Source organism: Lissotriton helveticus, chromosome 7 (genome assembly GCF_964261635.1).
Source record: "Lissotriton helveticus chromosome 7, aLisHel1.1, whole genome shotgun sequence".
Taxonomy (NCBI): Eukaryota; Metazoa; Chordata; class Amphibia; order Caudata; family Salamandridae; genus Lissotriton; species Lissotriton helveticus.
The window spans coordinates 547,470,297-547,490,344 of record NC_136068.1 but is presented as its reverse complement, the minus strand read 5'-3'; the positions used below and the strand labels follow the sequence as shown (position 1 = coordinate 547,490,344).

Below are 20,048 nucleotides of genomic sequence, written 5' to 3'. Positions count from 1 at the left end.
GTGGTATGTAAAATTTGCTGACCTAATAGAACTAATATATACGTACTTGTAAAGCGCACTGATACTCCTGAGTGTCCTGGCGCTGTACTCATACCGCTAGGGAACCCTTCCTGGTTTTCCCCCGCGAAATGTCCACTCCTGGGCATCCCCAGGGTGCAACCAGGCATCCCTAGCGCTGTAGGGGGCCGTTGTGGAGACTAAGCAAGCTATTGCCCAGAGTTGCAGCGTGGGACCCATGCTTAGAGTAGGCACCGAGGCGAGAAATCAGGTCCGAGGAATTATGAGCCCAAGATCCGCCAAGACCAGCCAAGGCAGGAATTGAACCCTGGTTCCGGGCCAGACCTCTGCATCAGGGTCTGCCGCTCTAACCATTGAGCCACACTTCCCCAATATGGCAGATTTCAATAACTTTGGGGCATATGCATTAAAGTTGCATTTTGCGAGAACCAAATAGCGATTTTTAAGAAATCACTATTTTGTAGTTGCAAAATGCAATGCATCAATTAAGCGATTCTCTAATTGCGATTCATTAAAGATCACAATTGCAATTAGAGAAACGCTATTTGCTATTGCAAGTCCATTCTCTCCTATGGACCTCGTGGCCCATAGGTGGGAATGGTCATGCATAGCCTAAATTGCGATTACTTAATTGGTAGTCGCAAATTAGGTAATGCAGTGGCAAGGGTGCTCGGGGGCCTAATAACAAAAAATGTGCACATGTAAGGCACACACATGCACTAGGGGCATGTGTGTGGCACACTGCACTTTGAAAAATGCATTTTTGTGAATTTTTTAAAGTAGGCACAAATTACCATCAACTTGAAGTTGATGTTAATTAGCATTTCCTAAATGCACAGTCACATTTAGGAAAGACTACATATGCATATAGGGAATCACAAATTGCATTTCCTTAAATGCGTTTGCAAAATTTGCGATGACCTAAATTGCAAATAGAAAAAGGTACATGCATCAGATAAGGCCTTTTTCGATTCGCAAACGGGCCCATACTAGCAACCGGAAAAAACTTGATGCATGTGCCCCTTTATTTCTTGTCAGAGAAACTAAGTCATATTTTTCCCTCAAGAGCAGCTGCTTAGCAAATGACTTGCTCATATTCTGTGGAAATTAATTATTAGCGGCTGCATTTCTGTCCGTGCATACATAACATGAGAACGATAGTATTGCTTGCCTGATTGTCAGAAGTTCATCATCTATTATCTTTGAGATTATTGGGAGGAAAATATCCAATAACCAAGAGTCCTACTATGAAAAATAATGTGAGGGAAAGCATAACATTTAAAATTCTTTGTTTTTGCATTTCAGAGTGGAATCAAATAGGGATACATTATTTCTCTACCTTTGCTCCATTGTTTGGGTGAAGAAAAGTAAGCCTCGCCTTTCTCTTTATTATGAAGTAGAAAAGCATGATGCGGAGTCAGTTGAGGTGTCTACCCTCATCCACTTTTATTTCTGTAATTAAATGTTTCTTTGTTTATTTACTGACAGTTTTCTCTAGTGTCACTTTACCAGGAAGAGGAAAGTACCTTTGCAAAATAACTAGGAAGATACAATGTCCGGTACAAATGCTCTATTACTTACTGGTAATCTTCATTACTCAAGGTCCTGTTGTCCTCGTTCCATTCATGACAAGTGGAGATAATCATTTCCCCACATAAAAAAAGAACAGAGGAATGCTGGGACCATGACCCCAGCCACTCCCACTGGGAGTACATAAACAGTGCTCACCCAGCATTCCGCCTGAACTACCAAGCCCCCAACAGGAAGGCCAGTTGTCCATCGTAATGAATGGGACTAGGACAACGGGACCCAGAGTAATGAGGATTACTGGTAAGTAATAGAGCATTACCCCCAAGTCCCTCCTGTCCTCGTCCCATTCATGACAAGTGGAGAATACCAAAGCAGAACACCGGTCATCCGAAATCCGCAAGGACACTCAGGAAACCAGGCAAAAGGCGCAACCCAAGGGAAACAAAAGGGAAAACCGGAGGGAACAGGAGGCTGATCACCCAGACAGGAAAGCACCCATACCAAAGCAGGGATGCACCCAACAAAAATAAACGGGAAATGACCAACAACAGAGGCCGCCAACAATCAAAGGACAGCAAGGAGGCCATACAATGAAGAAGACCCCCAAAAGCCAGACCAGCCAGCAAGCCAAAACAGGCCAGCAAAGACACAACCAAGGACTGGAAATCGGTAACCAACGAAAATAGAAGGCGACAAAACAGCAAGGAGGCAGCCATAGGTCCCAACCAAAAGGGAAACCCCAAACCACCAAGAAGAAGGTAGAAAGCCACATATGCGAGCAGGCCAAAACAACTGAGCTGAGAAGGAGGCACCCCAAAACGACCCAAAGGTAAAACCACAGAAGGGAAACAGGGGCCCAAAGCAACTATCACCTCGGAGCCCACCTGACCAGAAAAGACAAAGCCCCAACAGGACATTATAACCCCCCAAGGGTGCCCACTGGACCAAAAGGCGGCACCACAGGGCATACCCACCAGAGACCAACCCAAAAAAGGAAGAGTGCCGGGCCAGCAAACAGGGCAAAAGCACAAACCCAAAGAACAAACAAGTGCAGGATCACACAGACCAAACGAGTAAGGGGAGAAGGACCAGCCAGGCACCGGTCCCCCCCAACCAGAAAGCCTCAAAACCCCACAGAAGGGGACCAGGTCCCAGGAAAGAAAGGTCCGCACCAACCAACAGAGCCGACACACAACAACCACCAAGCACCTGGGCCAGGAGGCGCAGCCAGAGACAGGCCAAGAGGCAAAGGGCAAGGCCCACACAAAAACAGGGAAACACGAACACAACCCCTGGAACGTTCCTTCAGAATGCCCCAGAGCTAGAAGGGAGCAACCGAGCAACCAAAAGAAAACCGGCCGCCGAAGATGGAAAAACCAACCAGGAGGACCAGACAGCCAGACCCCAACCCCATCTGCACAGGAGAGGACAGAGGAAGAGCCAGAGACTGGAACCCCAAGAAGACAAACACTTCCCACGGAACAAGGCCCCAAACCGGACCAGGGTCCGCCACAAAACGCCAGAGCAGCAGGGGCAGGCGAGGCCAACCCACAAGGGTTCGAAGACCAGGGCAAATCAGAGCACAAGGGGAACAAGAGGGAGACCCTAGCACAAACAGCAGAGCCCCCGCAGAACACCCAAACCGCACACCCCGAGGTGACTGGAGCAGAAAACCTAAGACCCGGAGAAAGCACAGTAGAAAAGGCGCAACGGGCCCCCCATCTGAACAGCCGGCCAACCAAGCGGGCCAGAGCACCCAGGAACACAGCAAGGGAAACTCCAAGCGAGCCCCAACACTAGCACCAGATGAGCCAAGACCAGCAAAAGCAAAAGCTGAAAGAACCAGCCAGCCAGAGACACCCCCAAAGAGACTAGGCTGACAGCCAACCAAACAGACAGACCGGCGAAGACCAATTGCCAACAAAACGGAGCCCACAGAGGCCCGGAAAGGCAGGACAGGGCCAACAGCAACAACCCCGAAACCCCAACACCCAAGCGGAGAGAAGGAACCCCAAACACCAGCCACAGAGGCAACAAAAACCAGGGTGGAAGCCAAGCAGACCACCCAGGGACACAAAACTCCACGACCCAGCACACACCAATGGAGGGCAGGAGCAGGGGATAACTGTCCAGGGCAGAATGAAGGCCACAGAGGGCAAAAGCAGCTAGGAAGCCTGGGCTGAAGCAAAGCCACCCACCCGAACAAAAGGACCCGGTGGCCCAACCAACACCTGGGGAAGGACCAAAGTGGGTAAGGTCGCAGCAGAGCACAGGCAAAGGCAAGGGGTTGCAGCAGAGACCTCCGGCACAAAACTGCCGGAACACGCAGGACCGACACCCAAACAAGGCAACAGCCCAAAAGGTCCGGACCAGCCAGGCCAAGAACACAACAACCAGGCCCAAAAGAAAACAGAGGCAGCAGCCAAAGCTCCAGTCGCAGTCTGGGAGCCCAGTGCTCACCGACGACACACCGCCTCCACCACCCCACCCGAGATCGGAGACCGGAAGAGGCTTAAGAAAAGAAAGAGCCGCAAGCAGGCCAATGAGACACAAGGCGGAAAGCAAGTAGCCCTGGGGACAACACAACAGGCAACGCAGGAAGAGGGACAACTGCCGAGGAACAGAGGAAAGCAGAGCAGTCAGAGGCACAAGACCCCCCCACACCACAGCCACAGACCCCAGGAACCAGCAACCAGGCACACGCAGAGGCAAGACCAGCACCACAGGACCTCCCCACCCCGACAGGGGAGGGGGGGCACACCACCCGACCTACACCCACACCACAGGAGCAGGCTCACGGGGAACACACAGGGAAGACAGGAGCGGGCAGACAGGCATAGACAGGCCCAGACAGTACCACAAGGCCACAAAAGCAGGAACACCTCACACCCGCAAGGACCAGGACCCGAAAGCAGAGGGACCAGCCACCCATCCAGTGGACAGCCCGCAAGCCAGGACACTCACAGCAAAGCCAGGCCCAAACACAGCCTCACCAGGCAGCCCAGGAGAGCCGCAAGCGAGCACCTGGGCAACAAAGAGCACAAAGCACCCGGGAAACCAGTCAGACAACCCGCCAGGCCATAACCAGACCCGAACCACAGAACGATGAAGAGCCGGCGAACCCAAGGTGGCACAGCCGGAGGCCAAGCCGATCCAGCCGCAAGCCGACAGAACTGGAGCGATTGGAGTACAGCCCCCGAACCGCCCACCACACAAGGGGAATAGAAAGAAGAACATCCACAGCAACCAAGGGGGCACAAGAACCAGGTAATGGAGGGGCCAGGGACCACAACAACCGAAGTGCTGTACCACAGAGCAACAGACCCAGGCAGCCAAGCAAAAAATTATGGGAAATGAAAGGCACACAACCCCAGGGCCCCCACACAGGAACAAACAAGCAAGACACAGCCCAGCACTCGGGGGCAAAACTGGCATGGCAATGCTGCAGTCCACACAAAGGGCTAATGAAGCGACCAACCAAAAACCAGAACTGTAAGGCAGGAATAAGCGGGCTATTAACCAGGGTCGAGCAAAACCCGTGGAGAGCGCCAAAGACCTGGCCACCACCATACGAGCACGAACACATGTGCAGAGGAATGCGGAGCTGGCCCTGTACAGACAGGATCCTGCGTCCACCAGGCATTACCAAGGGGCACAAAAGCTCAAAAGCTAACACTGACCAAGCCACAGACAAGGCCGGGAACCAGTGGAACCGGTGCTCAGCACCAGAACGGAACAGAAACACATGCACGGGTCAAGAGCACCAGAGAAGGACACAACCATCAATGTCAGGCACGGGGAGAGCAAACGAGACACCCAGAACCACAGCCGTCGTCGACTCGAAGCCAGAGCACCAAAGACGGTAGTCTCAGACAGCATGACACATCCACCCTGAAAACAGCAAAGGCAGTTGAAAGGGTATTTAAAGTAGGACTATGAACCTGCAACAAAACGGGAGCGCTGGAGTCACGAACACTCCGCTGCCGCTTAGCACAGTGTGACTCACAGTCAACGCAACGTGCTCAGTGCTGCAGGAAAATGACAGACCCCCCAACAGGTGAACAGCAGGACTCCATGCACAAGTTGGGAACATCCAAAAGACAACAAGCTGACATGGGCATCGGTAGGAAGACATGCCCTCCAACCTAGAACTGACCGGGTGGCCAGTGCACCAGACGCAAAGGGCCGGCCAGTGCGCACCACAGACGGATAATCTCCAAGCCTCCCGGCAAACCCAGCAGGCCGGGAGGAAGACCACACCCCGTCCAGGACAGCCAGCCAGCCAGACGGAGAACCAAGAAGAACATCACTTAAGCCCAGCAGGAGCAGCACCAGCACCTCGTCCCATTCCTGTCGACAGACAGAAAAAAAGAACAGGTGGAATGCTGGGTGAGGACTGCTTATGTGCTCCCAGTGGAAGTGGCTGGGGTTAGGGTCCCAGCATTCCTCTGCTTTTAGGTCTCGCCTGCCGATGCGCTTGCGCATTCGAGCTGGCGAGAGATATAGGGGCTTATCCAGAGTTTAACCAAAGTGGCGATTTGATGCAGTGCACGTGCGCTTTTAGGTCAATGCGCAAGCGCAATGAGTTAAAATGCGCGTGCACAGAATCAAATTGCCAGCCATCTGTTACCCAGCTTGGTGCCGCCAGCAGCTCTTCCCGCTCCTCTTCGCCCCCTGCTGCATCAAAGCGTGTGCTCTGACTCAGCCATTTCTCCTCCCCTTTCAGTTTCACGGCCGCTAGGCCGTGTCTCCTGTTTTTTTTTACTTTTCTTGTTTACTCTCTCGTCCTCTTCGCCATTTCTCCTCCCCTTTCAGTTTCACGGTCGCCAGGCCGTGTCTCCTGTTTTTTTTTACTTTTCTTGTTTACTCTCTCGTCCTCTTCCTCTTGTTTCTCTGACTTTATTCACACATATTGGCACCTAATCTCCAGATTTAGTTAATGACCAGTATTTGATGCAGTGCACGTGCGCTTTTAGGTCAATGCGCAAGCGCAATGAGTTAAAATGCGCGTGCACAGCATCAAATTGCCAGCCATCTGTTCCCCAGCTTGGTGCCGCCAGCAGCTCTTCCCGCTCCGCTCCGCCCCCTGCTGCATCAAAGTGTGCGCTCTGACTCAGCCATTTCTCCTCCCCTTTCAGTTTCACGGCCGCCAGGCCGTGTCTCCTGTTTTTTTTTACTTTTCTTGTTTACTCTCTCGTCCTCTTCGCCATTTCTCCTCCCCTTTCAGTTTCACGGCCGCCAGGCTGTGTCTCCTGTTTTTTTTTACTTTTCTTGTTTACTCTCTCGTCCTCTTCCTCTTGTTTCTTCGACTTTATTCACACATATTGGCACCTAATCGCCAGATTTATTTAATGACCAGTATGAGACAAAGAGTCTTTCACCACTCATATAGTCTTTCCTCACTTCTTGCCGCTCTTTTGATTTAACACAATTGCGGTTGACGCTCCAGCTCTTACGTATGTCCTCAACCAATGAGCTTTTAGAGACTTCCATTTTATTCACTTCCTGGTTCCAGCCCTCACTCGTCCACTACCTGGTACCGAGTGATTTGTCGTGGGGCTGCAACTTTGCCGTATACTTTATAAAGGTAAGATTCACTGTGTCTTGCGCGGTAATTTTGGTTGTTGCATCACTATTGGTGAAAACCTGAGCCAAACACCATGTATTTGATGTTGTGAACACGCGCTACCCACTCGGGAGTAACATGCTTTTAGCAGTGGTTTGCTCACGATTTTCTGAAGACAAGTTGTCGTGTTTTGGTGTAATGGGGCCAACACAACAACAGGTCTGTTATGCATAAAAAAGAAGGTAGAAGTGAAGCCAAGCAAATGCATTCCTATTTGTGAGAGCAATAGCAAGCTGTGGCATGGATTTTTTTTTAAACCATCTTTTTGTTTGCTTTTCAAAGAACTGAGCTTGAAAGTATCGCATGTTGCTTCTGTTAGGTATTATTCAATTATGGCTTTCTTGCATGGTAACTAATTTCTGTATTGTCTTCATAAGTATTTCTTTATCCACTTTCGTAGAAAATATACTTCTGCATATAACTAAAGAGAATTGTATTAATTTCTCTTGAATCAAAAACAGTAGTTATGTGTACGTTGCGGCTAGTTTGTTTATTGCCCCTCTTTTCAACTGTGATTTCTTCCTGTAACCTCATAGGCCAGTACTTAACCTCATTGGAGGGATACCATGTAGAAAACGAACATTTTGAAACTCAAATGCATATAGACTGTGCACCTCAAAATCTGATTGCTGTCTTGCAATTAAGACCATTCAAAGCTATAAATGGACTGCCATGAATTGGTATGCTGCACCCGGTTCTCACTCTCTCCTCCAATATCCCTCTCACTGCTCTCCTCTCTCTCTCTCACTCTCACTCTCTCACTCCAATCCCTCTCCTCTCCCTCCTTCCCTCACTCTCTCACTCTCCCTCTCTCCGTCTACCTCTCTCCCTTTCCCTCACTTCCCTCTCCCTCTCTCCTCTCTCACCCTCTCCCTCTCTCTCTCTCCCCCTCTCTCTCCTCTCTCCCTCTCTTTACCTTCCCCCTGCTCTCCTTTTTGTCCCTCTCCCCATCTCCCCCTCTGCCTGCTCTCCTCTCTCTCCCTCCCCTCTCTCTCCCCTCCGTCCTTCGCTCTCGTCCTCCCCCTCTCTTCTTACCCTCCCTCTCTCCCTTTCCCTCTGTCCCTTTCCCTCACTTCCCTCTCCCTCTCTCCCTTTCCTTCTCTTCCCTCTCCTCTCCTCTCCTCTCCTCTCCCCGTCTACGTCTCTCTCTCCTCTCTCCCCCTCTCTCTCTCCTCTCTCTCCCTCTCTTTACCCTCTCCCTCTCCCTGCTCTCCTTTTTCTCCATCTCCCATCTCCCACTCAGCACCACCACAGCATCACTCAGCACCACCACAGCATCACTCAGCACCACTCAGCACCACCACAGCACCACTCAGCAACACCACAGCACCACTCAGCACCACCACAGCACCACTAAACACCACCACAGCATCACTCAGCACCACCACAGCATCACTCAGCACCACCACAGCACCACTCAGTGCCACCACAGAACCACCACAGCACCACACTGAACCACCACAGCACCACTCAGCAACACCACAGCACCACTCAGCACCACCACAGCACCACTCAGCACCACTCAACACCACCACAGCATCACTCTCCACCACCATAGCACCACTCTGCACCACCACAGCACCACCACTTCATCACTCAGCGCCACCCCAGCATCACTCAGCACCACCACAGCATCACTCAGAGCAAACACAGCGTCACTCAGCGCAACCACAGCATCACTCAGCGTAACAACAGCATCACTCAGCGCAACCACAGCATCACTCAGCGAATCCACAGCATCACTCAGCGCAACCACAGCATCACTCAGCACCACCACTCCATCACTGGTTAAAATATCTTCTTTCAATGTTTCAAGTTGTTTTCAAGCTTTCAAGCTTTATTACAAATCACAAAAAGATGTTAATATTTCACTTTTGTTCTTGGATTTTCGTCACAATAAAAAACACTGAACATAATCTTCACAAAAGTTATTTACAAAACTTAAAGCTATTGACATTACAAATTAAATTAATTATTTAAGTATTAATTATTTAAAAAAATTAAATCCATTGTTATTTGTAATATCAATACATCTAAGTCACGTAAATACAAAAAATGTTGCATTACAAATGCTATAGGTGTCACCTTTGCGAAAGTTATAACTATTGGCATTGTAAATGACAAAGCTATTAATTTAGCTATTTTCAAAAACAACACATAAATACAAAAAAAATCATTTATAAGACCAATAGCTCAAACTTTCCTAATGCGAGACCTATTGCATTTCCAATGCTTGTTCTTTTTCTGTCTGGAGATGATTATCTCCACTTGTCATAAATGGGACAAGGACAGGAGGGACTTGGGGGTAATACAATGTGCTTTAAGCCAATAAGACACAATGGCAAGGGGAGAGGACAATGAGAGTATACTAGATATAGCTGAGAAGAAGAGGAGACTGACATGTTGTTTCATTTCATTCGATAAACCTCCTCAATGCTTTTTAATGCGTCTTCTTTTTTTATTTTTTTCCAGGACGGTGGTAATTTTGCTGGTTTAGCCTTGTACTCCTTGGCAAAGTCGTTATTGAACTGCACAAAAACAAACTTCCAGTAATCGGAAGTGTTGAGTTTTACATCTGCCTGGATGGACCAGTCCTTGTAAAATTTGTTGTACTTTTTGAAGGGATGAAATTTCCCCTTTGTGTCTGAGTTTCGGAATCTACTCTCTGATACCACCTCAGAGGTGCATATTGAATGATCTAGGATTTTAGAAGACTCGTCTTTATATTGGTTTAACCCTTGCGGACGATGAATTGATGCGTAGTGCATTTCGTGTTTTATGTTGCCGGCTTCACAAGGAACACCACAAAATGGGCATGTCTTCCCACATCCAAACAGTTTTTTAAAAAGTGCATCTTGTGGATTAAATGGGAGTGCACCGAGTTTTGTCTCAAGAAATATTTCTTCAAATTCTGAAAGGATTTGTTTTTCTAGCTCGCCAAGAAATTCTTCAACATTTTTTGAAAACTGGTCAAGGTCTGCTTCGCTATAAAAAAGTATTACTTTCAAACGTTCCTGGGGAAGTACTAGATCCTTCTGCAGCTTCTCAGAAAACTGCTCAAAAAAAGTAGACAAAGAGTTGTTGCTGTTTTTTCTTGATTCAACAAGAGTATTTCGGACTATTTTTGTGATACTCGATAAGAGTCTTTCCTCCATGGTTTGAAATTCTCTGTTCTGTCTGTATTTATTTTTAAAGTATTTTAAAATCCATCTTTTGATAACATTTTGATAGTTTTGAATGTACTGCAAGTAACTGTAAAAATTATTTTCCTCCAAGAGCCCCTTAAGTACAGAATATTGAAAAAATGACCGATTGCTGAACTCATTGGATTTTCCACTTGACAAAATATCATCCACAATTTCTAGGCCAAGTTTCGAGTTGACATAGCCCGTCAAAGCTGGTTTGAGATATTTCTCACAGAACTCTATAGCCTTCTCCTGACAAGCATCTTTGTCTAGGTAAACATTTCTAAATGTGTTGAAATACTGAGATTTAAATGAGTCCAAAAGGATAAAAGGGTCATTTTGTTGTACAAAGTCGTTGTGCATGGCCTGAAAAGCCCGGGCAGCTCTCCCAAAGATATGCAGTTTTAGATTCAATTCAAAATGAGGGGTGGTTTGGAGTTTTGCAGCATCCTGCTGAGAAAGTTGTCCATCAATCATATGCAATAGTTCACGGCAATACTGATCATCATAGTTAACTTTGGATTTGACTGTCTTTTCAATGTACATATTGCAGAGGTCGATGGTAGACTCAGCAAAAGATTCTTCTGCTTTGAACCCTTTCTTTAACCTGTGGTAAAATGATGTTTCAGTATCATCTCCCTTTACTGTGAAAGAACCTAGTCCACATTTTTCTAAATCAGCAATTTCTTTCATTTTTTTATTAATCAGCTTCCCTTGTTGTGTTAGTTCTTTCTTTAATACCCCAGACATTCGAAGTGCAACTTCAAATTTTGGCATATGGAATTTTTCCATTAAGCTTGATACTGTGTTTTCCCACATAGTTTCAAATTCCTTCTTAAGTTCGTCGTCATTTAATTTACTTTTTTTCTCTCTGCAGTGTTTTAAACAGGTTAAAACCTCAGCTTCAATGGAATTTAAACACTCTGATTGAAGTCTTTGCACCTGGCACTTTGCTTTTTGCATGCGAACAGCCTCCTTATATTTCTGGACTGTATTGGCTTCAAGGGTTTTTCGGATTATTTTTGCACTCTGGATAAAGTCCTGTCTGTATCTTTCTATGGTGTTTTCAGCTGCACTGTCAAAATATGTTCCTAGAGAACTCAATATCTCCTCTTCTCCTGTGTCAAGCAGCCGTAAGGCTCCATCATGTAAATCATTCAAGAAGGCATCGTCAAGCTTCTCTGTGGACTTATTCTTTATGGTTGTTTCGACTTCTAAAGTCCACTCATGCATCTTTTTGCAAAATGTCCATTCCCACTTAGAGTACTTACTAGTGAGCTGAATGTAGGCTTCTGCAACAAGGATGTTTCTGAAGCTGAAGATGAAGTGCTCATGTTTGACAGCACTCAACAAAGTATGCATCCACTCAATAAAGAGTGGAATCCTTTGAGGTTTACACAGTCCTGTGTCACCTCTAACCAATCTAAATATTGATGTCTTTAGTTCATGAACCCATTCACTATATCCCAAACTTACAGAGGCCATGGGTGGAGACCCATGCCATAGGCCAGGGATGTACCAATTGTACTTCTCAGGATCATAGTTCATGATATCAGCAAATGTTATTTCTTTCTCATGTTGTTCTATCTTCGCTGCTGCTTTGGTCATTTCATTCAGCTGCCTAAAGAGATACTGCCTGTCTACCATGTTTAGTCCCGTAGCAGCCACATCACTGGCATTCTGGTGCACAAACTGACAGACTGGTTTTTTCCCAAGCTTCTCCATTCTGAGGAAAGCATGAACCACAATCTCTAGAATATCCTTCATCTCTGTGGTATTTTCCATTGCCAAGTTAACAATAGTAATGTCACTTAACCCAACCACTAAGGTAGCCAACTCATTGTCATGCTCATAAGTACCTCCTAATGTCATGTGTTCTGGGGACTTAAGGCCTTCGGTGTCGATAACCAGGAGGAACTCAAAGCCAAGCTCCTTCCTTTGGTCTTCTTTCACTTTAATGAGCAGCATGGACGCTCCTCGTGTGCATCTTCCACTGCTCACTGGGAACTGGAGCCCGAACATGGAGTTCAGGAGAGTAGACTTTCCAGTTCCTTGCACACCCAGAACTGTGATAACCAAAATTCGGCAGGAAGCTCCAATAATCTGATGGAGTTCCGTCAGAACAGCTGTTACCCACTGCAAGGGGATGTTAGAAACGTCACCATCGATCAGCTCCAGAGGAAATCCTTCTAGCAGAAGCTCTGCAGTAATTTTTGGGAGGCCGGTAAACCTCAGTTCGGCTATCATATTGTGTTCCTTCGCCATAGAACATTCTGCCTCATAAAACTGCCCTACTTCACGCATGAAGTGCCCCAGCCCTAAGCAGTGTGCATACATACAACGGAACATTTCCTCTTGATTAGAAAGGTGTTGTCTTGAAATGGAGGCTAAAAGAACATTCATCCACTTTAAGAAAAGACATCTCTCTACCATACTCAGCTGGTTTAGTGTTTTGATAAATTTCATAATACCAGAAGGAATTTCTGAATCATTCTGCTCTTTACGAAGCTTTGTTAGTTCTTGGTTGAGCTTTGAAATATAGTCTTCTGTAGGTGTGCTTCCTTGGTTTTTCATTTGGCATAATTCCTTTTCTACCTTGGTAACTCCCGCCCAAAGCTCCCCTTGCAGTTTCATTGTTGTCTCTCTGTAATTCACTACATCTGATATCTCAGAGGTTATATCTTCTGCACATTGTTTTGCCTTCTGGCATTCCCCATCATCTTCATCTACCAGCACTCCAAGATTACGTGCTACATCAGCCATGGCTTGTAGAGATATGACACTATTGGATTCCTCTTGTGTTTGTAAGACTGACTGACATTTTCTCACAAAATCTGCATCATTCATGGCCTGGGTTTTCACTAACAATTGAGATTGTTGCAGGTTTAATTTCTGCATCAGTTTTTTCATAAATGCCTTTGTTTTTCCGCTACTTTGAACATTAATGACAAAGTAAGTCTTTGTCTTTGATTCCATAATTGATGATAATATTGTATACTCTTTTTCATGAATTTCATTAAGAAATAAAAAAACTGCTGATGAGACATTTCTCAAAAAGTCAAACTGCAACCTGTGAAGCTCAATATCCCCTCGTAGATTTGCAAAAGCAAGAGGCTTCACAAAAATATCTGAATTCTCCCTCCCTCCCGGAAAATAGCAGCAGATCTCTACCAAACCAGAGGCGATCACCCGAGGAACATTCCCACATTCCATGTCACGGTGGATAAAGTAGTCGTGGCGCTGCTGAGGAGGGCTGAGAACTTCATTTAGAATCTTGGACTTGGATAAGCTGCCGCTTCCCAAACGTACAAAAGAAATGACAGGCATCGGCGTTAGCACCAGGCTCTCTTGGACGAACCCTTTACTGTCTTTCAGTGAGTGGGGCCGCCACTGTTTGACAATATCCCTCATGGCCCACAGCATGAATGTGCACTTGGTGCCATCACAGGGGGGCAACAACAAGGGAAGAGCGAATTGGCACATGGACATTTTTAGCATCATCTCCTGCTGCAAAAATCTGTCCGACAAATAAAACAGAAGGCAGATAACATCCAGTGGGTTAACAGAGGTTCCTGATGCATCTTCGTCAAAAAGGCTGTCAAAGTCAATATTCTGCCCTTCTTTTGGACCGCTTTCTATTTCATTGCAAGCACCAGGTTGAGGTCTTGTGAGTCTTGCAGTGACGTTCAAAGACATGAGCTTCCTTAAAAAATGCCAAGGGACATCCTCCAGGGACCGGAGATCCAACTTGTCTGTGCTGCTGCTGGAAATATCAAGCACTTCACTCAATGGGATTTTTCTGGTCCCGTATGCCTCCATTTTAAAACGTTGCAATAATTTTTCCAGCGCCTTGCTTTCATCTACAAAAACAAGAAAACAATTATTATTGACAATTTAAAAAAAGAGCATTATGTGTGATACTTTCTTTGTCTGGCCTTGGAGCCTGTAGCAAGCAGTAGGTAGCACTTGAACATTCAACGACCCAAATTCTAATTCGTAAGCCTCAGTAGAGACCCATATTTGTAAGGCAATGCCTCGTTTTTGGTTGACTGTGAAGAATATCATCACCACATAAGCAGGGCTCAGAGATATAGGGCCATATGTGGGTAAAACGTTTTTTTGCGATTCTCAACTTGCAATTTTTAGGGAATCGCAATTAAGGAATCGCAAAACGCAATGTAGGTAGGATTTGCAAAATATTTTGCTAATCCTACATATTCCTTATTTGCGCATCGCAAATTGAGATTCGCAAATAAGGAATACCTTCCCATTCATTCCTATGGGCTAGAAGGCCCATAGGAATGAATGGGAAGACATTCTCAATTTGCGATTCCCAATTAGAGAATCGCAAATTGAGAATGCAATTTCAAAGTTGCAAGGGTGTTAATAGGACACCCTGTTGCACCCCTGAAATAAGCATGTATGCACATGTGGCGCACATACATGCCCTAAGGGCATGTATGTGCGCCACATGGCACTTTGAAAAATGCAAAAAAGTGAATTTTAAAAAGAAATCGCAAATTATCACCAAACTGAAGTTGGTGGTAATTTGCGATTCTTTAGGCCAAAATTGCACAACTTGGGTGCTTCCTACATTGCATTTAAGGAACCGCAATTTGGGATTCCTTAAATGCATTCGCAAAATAGGGAATCACACATTTTGCGATTCCTAATTTTGCGAGTGGGATTTTGTCTGCTACATAGCAAGCACACTGGCCAAATTGCGATCGCAAACGCTGAAATTCTGCAAATTTCAGCGTTTGCAATTTAGCTTCCTACATATGGCCCCTAGTCATTCAGCTCACGCAAATTGGATAGTATGAGAAGTTATCAGGCCATAGAGGAGAGTATGTGGGCCTGGCTCGATATTCATTGAAGAATTCTGTTGGAGAATATTAATGACTGCACATTTTAAAGTTACCCAGACTGGCTCAAATGGTTTCTAAAACAAGTTCACCCAGAAGCTTTAGTGTCCCCAAAGTACTATAAAATAGCTGTTTCCAATTATGCTTTTTAATGCAAATTGCATCCGTAACTGTCAAAACTGGACAGGATTTAAAGGCCCCTTCACTAAATGGGGTCAGGGAGCTTACCCAAGAGATTATTTTAGTTCATGCTTGTCAGGTGATGCATTTTAATCGGACAGGAGTTAAATTAAGGGTGTGCTAAATTGACATAATTTGCTTTTTGCATAGTTACGCAAAATTTCAGAAACACTATTCAATTTCAATTCAAAGTTTGTTCGATTACTAAATACCATAACAAAATCTTAAAAACCACGTAGTTCATATATACAAAGACAAAAGTGTAAAAAACCCAAGTTAATACAGAAGCATTGCAATAATCTTACTTTAAAATGAGTTACAGTTAAGAGTGTCCAAAAATTGATGTTGTTGCATATAGTTTGAGGACTTGGGTAACTAAACAGTCGTAGCATCACTTTAAATATCTAAGAGGAGGCAGCAAAACATAAGAAGGTCTGGACAATTAACCCGTTCTGTGCTCGCGTCGGCCAACAGCCGAAGCAAGCACTGTCTCCCTGGAGCTGCGCACGACCGTTGGCCGACACAGCCCTGCCCAACCTTTAGAACGCCCGCACCACGACAAAATCTTCGCCGCGGTAAACGGGTTAATTGACAGTTGAAAACAATTTTCAGGTGGGCCATGCTGGATGAGCCAGAGTTCATTAAGTGGTTTTAAGTCGACAAAGAGGTGCAACCAGCCAGCGGAAGATTTGCTGCCCTGTCTTTCTCTAGCGATTTAGCTGCTCTGCTGACAAATTTAGTGAACTGGATGTTCAACTTTGTATTTTCTGAATCCATAGCAGCTAATATGGCCTGATGACATGTGCGAGGTCCAAGTTTATTCCACTTCTCCTGTAATAAAATCCTTCTGTTGTTGAGCAAAGCTGGGCATGTGCAAGCTATATGCTCCATGCTTTCAGAGTGGTAGCTGCACTCCCTGCATTCAGTACTGAGACAGGGACACCACCATTCTGTCAAATGCTTTAAAAAAGGGCATTTGCCCAACCTTAGGGCCATAAACTTTAGCTTCCAGAAAAGTGAAAGCGTGCTTGATTAATAAGATGCCTCCACCCTCGGTTTGAGGGCAGAAATAACGGCCCAGGCATTTTTCCTTCTAGATAGTTTTGCCCTGTCGGAATGAAAAGATCAAAGCCGGACACTTCGCTTGATTACGATCTTTAATGCCTGTTGAGATGGGTTTGTTCCCCAATATTTTCGTGACTCCAGGTAACTGTAGGGAATGGGTGAGATAGCACCGATGTTTTAGACTATATTTGCTGGACGATATTTCGTTCCGAAGTTTGGCCTCCAAACTACCTTCCCGGAAGTTGCGCTGTCTGTTACAGAGCTTGATAAATGCACCTGCCTCAACGCCATATTGATCTAATAGGCAGAGTTCTACCCATCTTGTGCTGAGGATGAGGAACTTGGCAAGCGTCATGCTTGTTTAAAGATTCTAGTGGTTAGTTTATTTAACCCCTCCCATGCTCGTGATGGAACCGTTCCGTCACGAGCCACGGGTGGGCTGTGCTGGTGACGGAACGGTTCCGTCACGGCCCCCTCGCCGGCGCGAATTCCGTGCCTGGGCTGAGCGTTCTATTAGACGGGCGGGGCCGTGACGGAACCATTCCGTCACAAGCACAGCCCACCTGCGGGCCGTGACGGAGCGGTTCCGTCACGAGCACGGTACCTCGGCACGGCCCCGCCCCCCCTTAGCGCTGCGGCGGAATAGCCGCCGCAGCGAAGGGGTTAATAAGATGCTTGTTGCACCCATCATAATCTCATGCCCATATGATAGGGAGTTGGTGATCTTAGCCTTCATCACCTTAACCAGTGGAGTTAGACTTGGACCGAGTAGCTGTTTTGAAAGTTTTGCCGAGGCAACCTCAAGCGACAGTACTTTAGCTTTAACAGCGTCTTTTTGCTTTGTAAAGGAGCCTCTGGTGTCCAGGAAAATTCCCAAGTATTTGTAGTGGGGCACTGTGTCGATGTTTTTGCTGTTGAAAAACCACCCACCTTTCTGCTGCTTCCATTTGCAAAAATGAATTATTTTTGTTTTTGACAGATTCAGTTCAAGGGAGTTGTTTATTGTATAGGGAAGAAGTTCATCGAGTAGCCTCTGCAGGCCTACCTTTGTGTGCCTAAGTAACGCGAGTTCGTCGCCGTATAAAAGGTTGCTGATATGAGTTCCAGCTAGTTGAGGCGGATGTGAATTAACCTTGTCGAGTATGGAAGATAGGTCCGAGATGAACAGGTTTAAAAGGAGGGGCATCAACACGCAGCCTTGTTTAACACCGCTTGCTGTTTGAATCTTTTTTGAGACATGAGAGCCTTCTCCCAACTTTATTCTAATCCAGGTTTGTGAGTGGAGTTGGATTATGCCTTTTAAGAGAGCGGGGGTATACCCCAGCTCTCAAATTTTTGCCATAGGGGACCCCTTGGCACCCGGTCAAAAGCCGCCTTGAAGTCGACAAAGCAGCAGTAAAGTTGGATACGTTGGACTGCTTCTTTCTCCATCAAAACGGTGAGTACCAGTAGATTACTAGTTGTGCCTGAATTGGCCATGAAGCCAGTCTGGTTGAAGGGGAGGTGCTGTGTTGTTTCTGCCCAGGCTGACAGCCCTTCCAGTAAAATGCCGGCATAGTATTTGGATCTGATATCAAGAAGAGCTATCATTCTGTAGTTTTTCGAGTCATTTCTTTTACCGCTTTTATAGATGGGATGGATAATGGCACCTTTCCAGGATTCCGGGATGTTGTGGTTGAGCATGCAATGTAAAAACAGGGGTGCGAGGATGTCCGTCCATGAGGTTCCTTTTGACTTGAACAAGGCCTGGGGAAGTCCATTGGGACCGGGAGCTCCATCTAACCTACTTTTCCTGATTATCCGAGCGATGTTATTTCTTAACACTCCTGGTGTTGTCAGCGTCTCAATTGGTGGGTCATTTTGCACCTCCATTCTCTCAATTCTTGATTTATCCAGAACGTCTTCAACTGAGATGATGGGCCCGGTGTTACCTACGCAGCAGGCTTCAGAGAGTGCTGACTCGGATTTAGATGATGGATGGGGGCTAGGATGGTCAATCCTCCATAGATGTTCGCTGAAGTGATTAGATAAAAACTGAGTTGATTCTTCCACACTTATATTTGCGCAGCCGTGTCCTCTGCCTCCTAATGGGCCTCTATTCACAAGGGACCAGAATAGCTTTGTGTTGGACTTCTTGCTAGCATAGACTAACTTCAGCCAGAACGGTTTGGACGCTGTTTGTTTGCCCCTGTGTATGGATGACTTGAAAGCTTTTTGAGCTTGCTGATTATCATTGAATAAGATTGCATTTCCTGGGCTTTTTCTAGCCTGGCGTAAGGCCAAATTTCTTTGGAGTTTTAGCTTTTTTGTCGCAGGTGAAATGCGAAGTTGTGGTGCATCTTGCTAGGTACAAGTTTTGGACGGAAATCTGTTGATTAATCTGTTTACAAGAGCTTCCCAGCCATTCATGATGGGTACATCTTTTTCAGTCAATAAGCATAGAAAAGCACTATATTTCTCCATGACAGAGGAGGTGGTGCTGGACGTCCATTTCATTTTCCTTAGGTTCTCTGAGTGGGAGCCTGATAGCGTGTGTGCAATTGCCTGATGGTGGGGAATGATAAAGTTATTATTTGGGCTCCATGGTCGCTCTCCCTTTGTGCTGCGGTGTAATAGTACTCGATTAAGGGGAGAATTTCACTGTTTCCTAATGTAAAGTCCAGGAATGAGTGAGTTCGCCGTTAGTTCTGGTCCAGGCAGGGGGGGTGTCCATGGGTGAGCGACCGTTCAATACAATGTAGCCTATTCTGTTGAATTGGAGGACAGCGTATTCGCCCAACTTATCTGAGTACTAAAGGTTGTTTATGTGGCAAGATGTGGGGGAACACTATTCAAAATTAAGTGTAATTATGGAAAGTGCAAAACTGGCATTTGACACTCTACTGTAGTGTGAAATGTGACCTTACATGCACTTTTGACATGAGTATACATTTCGCCCAAAAAAATATAGTCATTAAAAGCAAAAGCACCACAAACAGTCACTTGCACTCCATTGTTTGTGTTGTTCCTTGGCGTTCGCTGAAGATTTTTATCACAAATGGCTCATTCATGATACATTTTAACTGCATATCGCACACATTGGCGTAATGGCAGATTTATAGCAATTTCACATAAAAAGAGTAATGAAAACATTCCGAGATTACTCTAAATTACATTGCCATAATGTAAATTTTGCCCAGGCCTAAACTAAAGACAATTCTACAGAGTTGAGGAGTTGGAGTATTAGTGAATGCTAATGAGTCCATTCCGGACCACCTAATTGTATATCCATTACGTTTATTTAGGGCGATGTCATGTACTAGATGTTCAGACTGGCCTTTTATGTTAAACACATTAGATGGAAAATCTATGATGATTCTAATAGGGAAGTGATCACTATAAGCAATGGTGTGGGTGATAGTTATGTATTCTACTTGCATATCTATTTGGTACTAGCACATAATCAATATTAGAATACATCTCTCGTCCATTGAAAGTGGAACTAAACATTATTGTAGGCGAACCTAGTTCATTGGCAAAACCTGTATCGGTGGAGAACTTGATGGTATTTAGTTGGTCCCCAAAAGGAGAATGCGAGAA

The 20,048-nt window shown here is 45.8% G+C and overlaps 1 protein-coding gene across 2 annotated transcripts in view; it reads right to left on the bottom strand.

Annotated features, from left to right (window-relative positions):
- Positions 1-1,273: 1,273 nt before the first annotated feature.
- LOC144766880 (up-regulator of cell proliferation-like) overlaps positions 1,274-20,048 on the bottom strand; it is a 198,895-nt gene continuing 180,120 nt past the window's right edge. Inside the window, exons 4-5 of one of the 2 annotated variants that reach the window (XR_013597963.1) lie at positions 9,487-14,219; positions 1,274-1,588 (exon numbers count right to left, since the gene is read on the bottom strand). Coding sequence is in view for 1 of the 2 variants with exons in the window: in XM_078650590.1 (XP_078506716.1) it covers positions 9,583-14,219 (4,637 nt within the window). In the remaining variant the exon portion in view is untranslated. Of the gene's footprint in view, positions 1,589-9,481; positions 14,220-20,048 lie in introns of those variants that run through there. The other variant, XM_078650590.1, reaches the window with a different exon arrangement.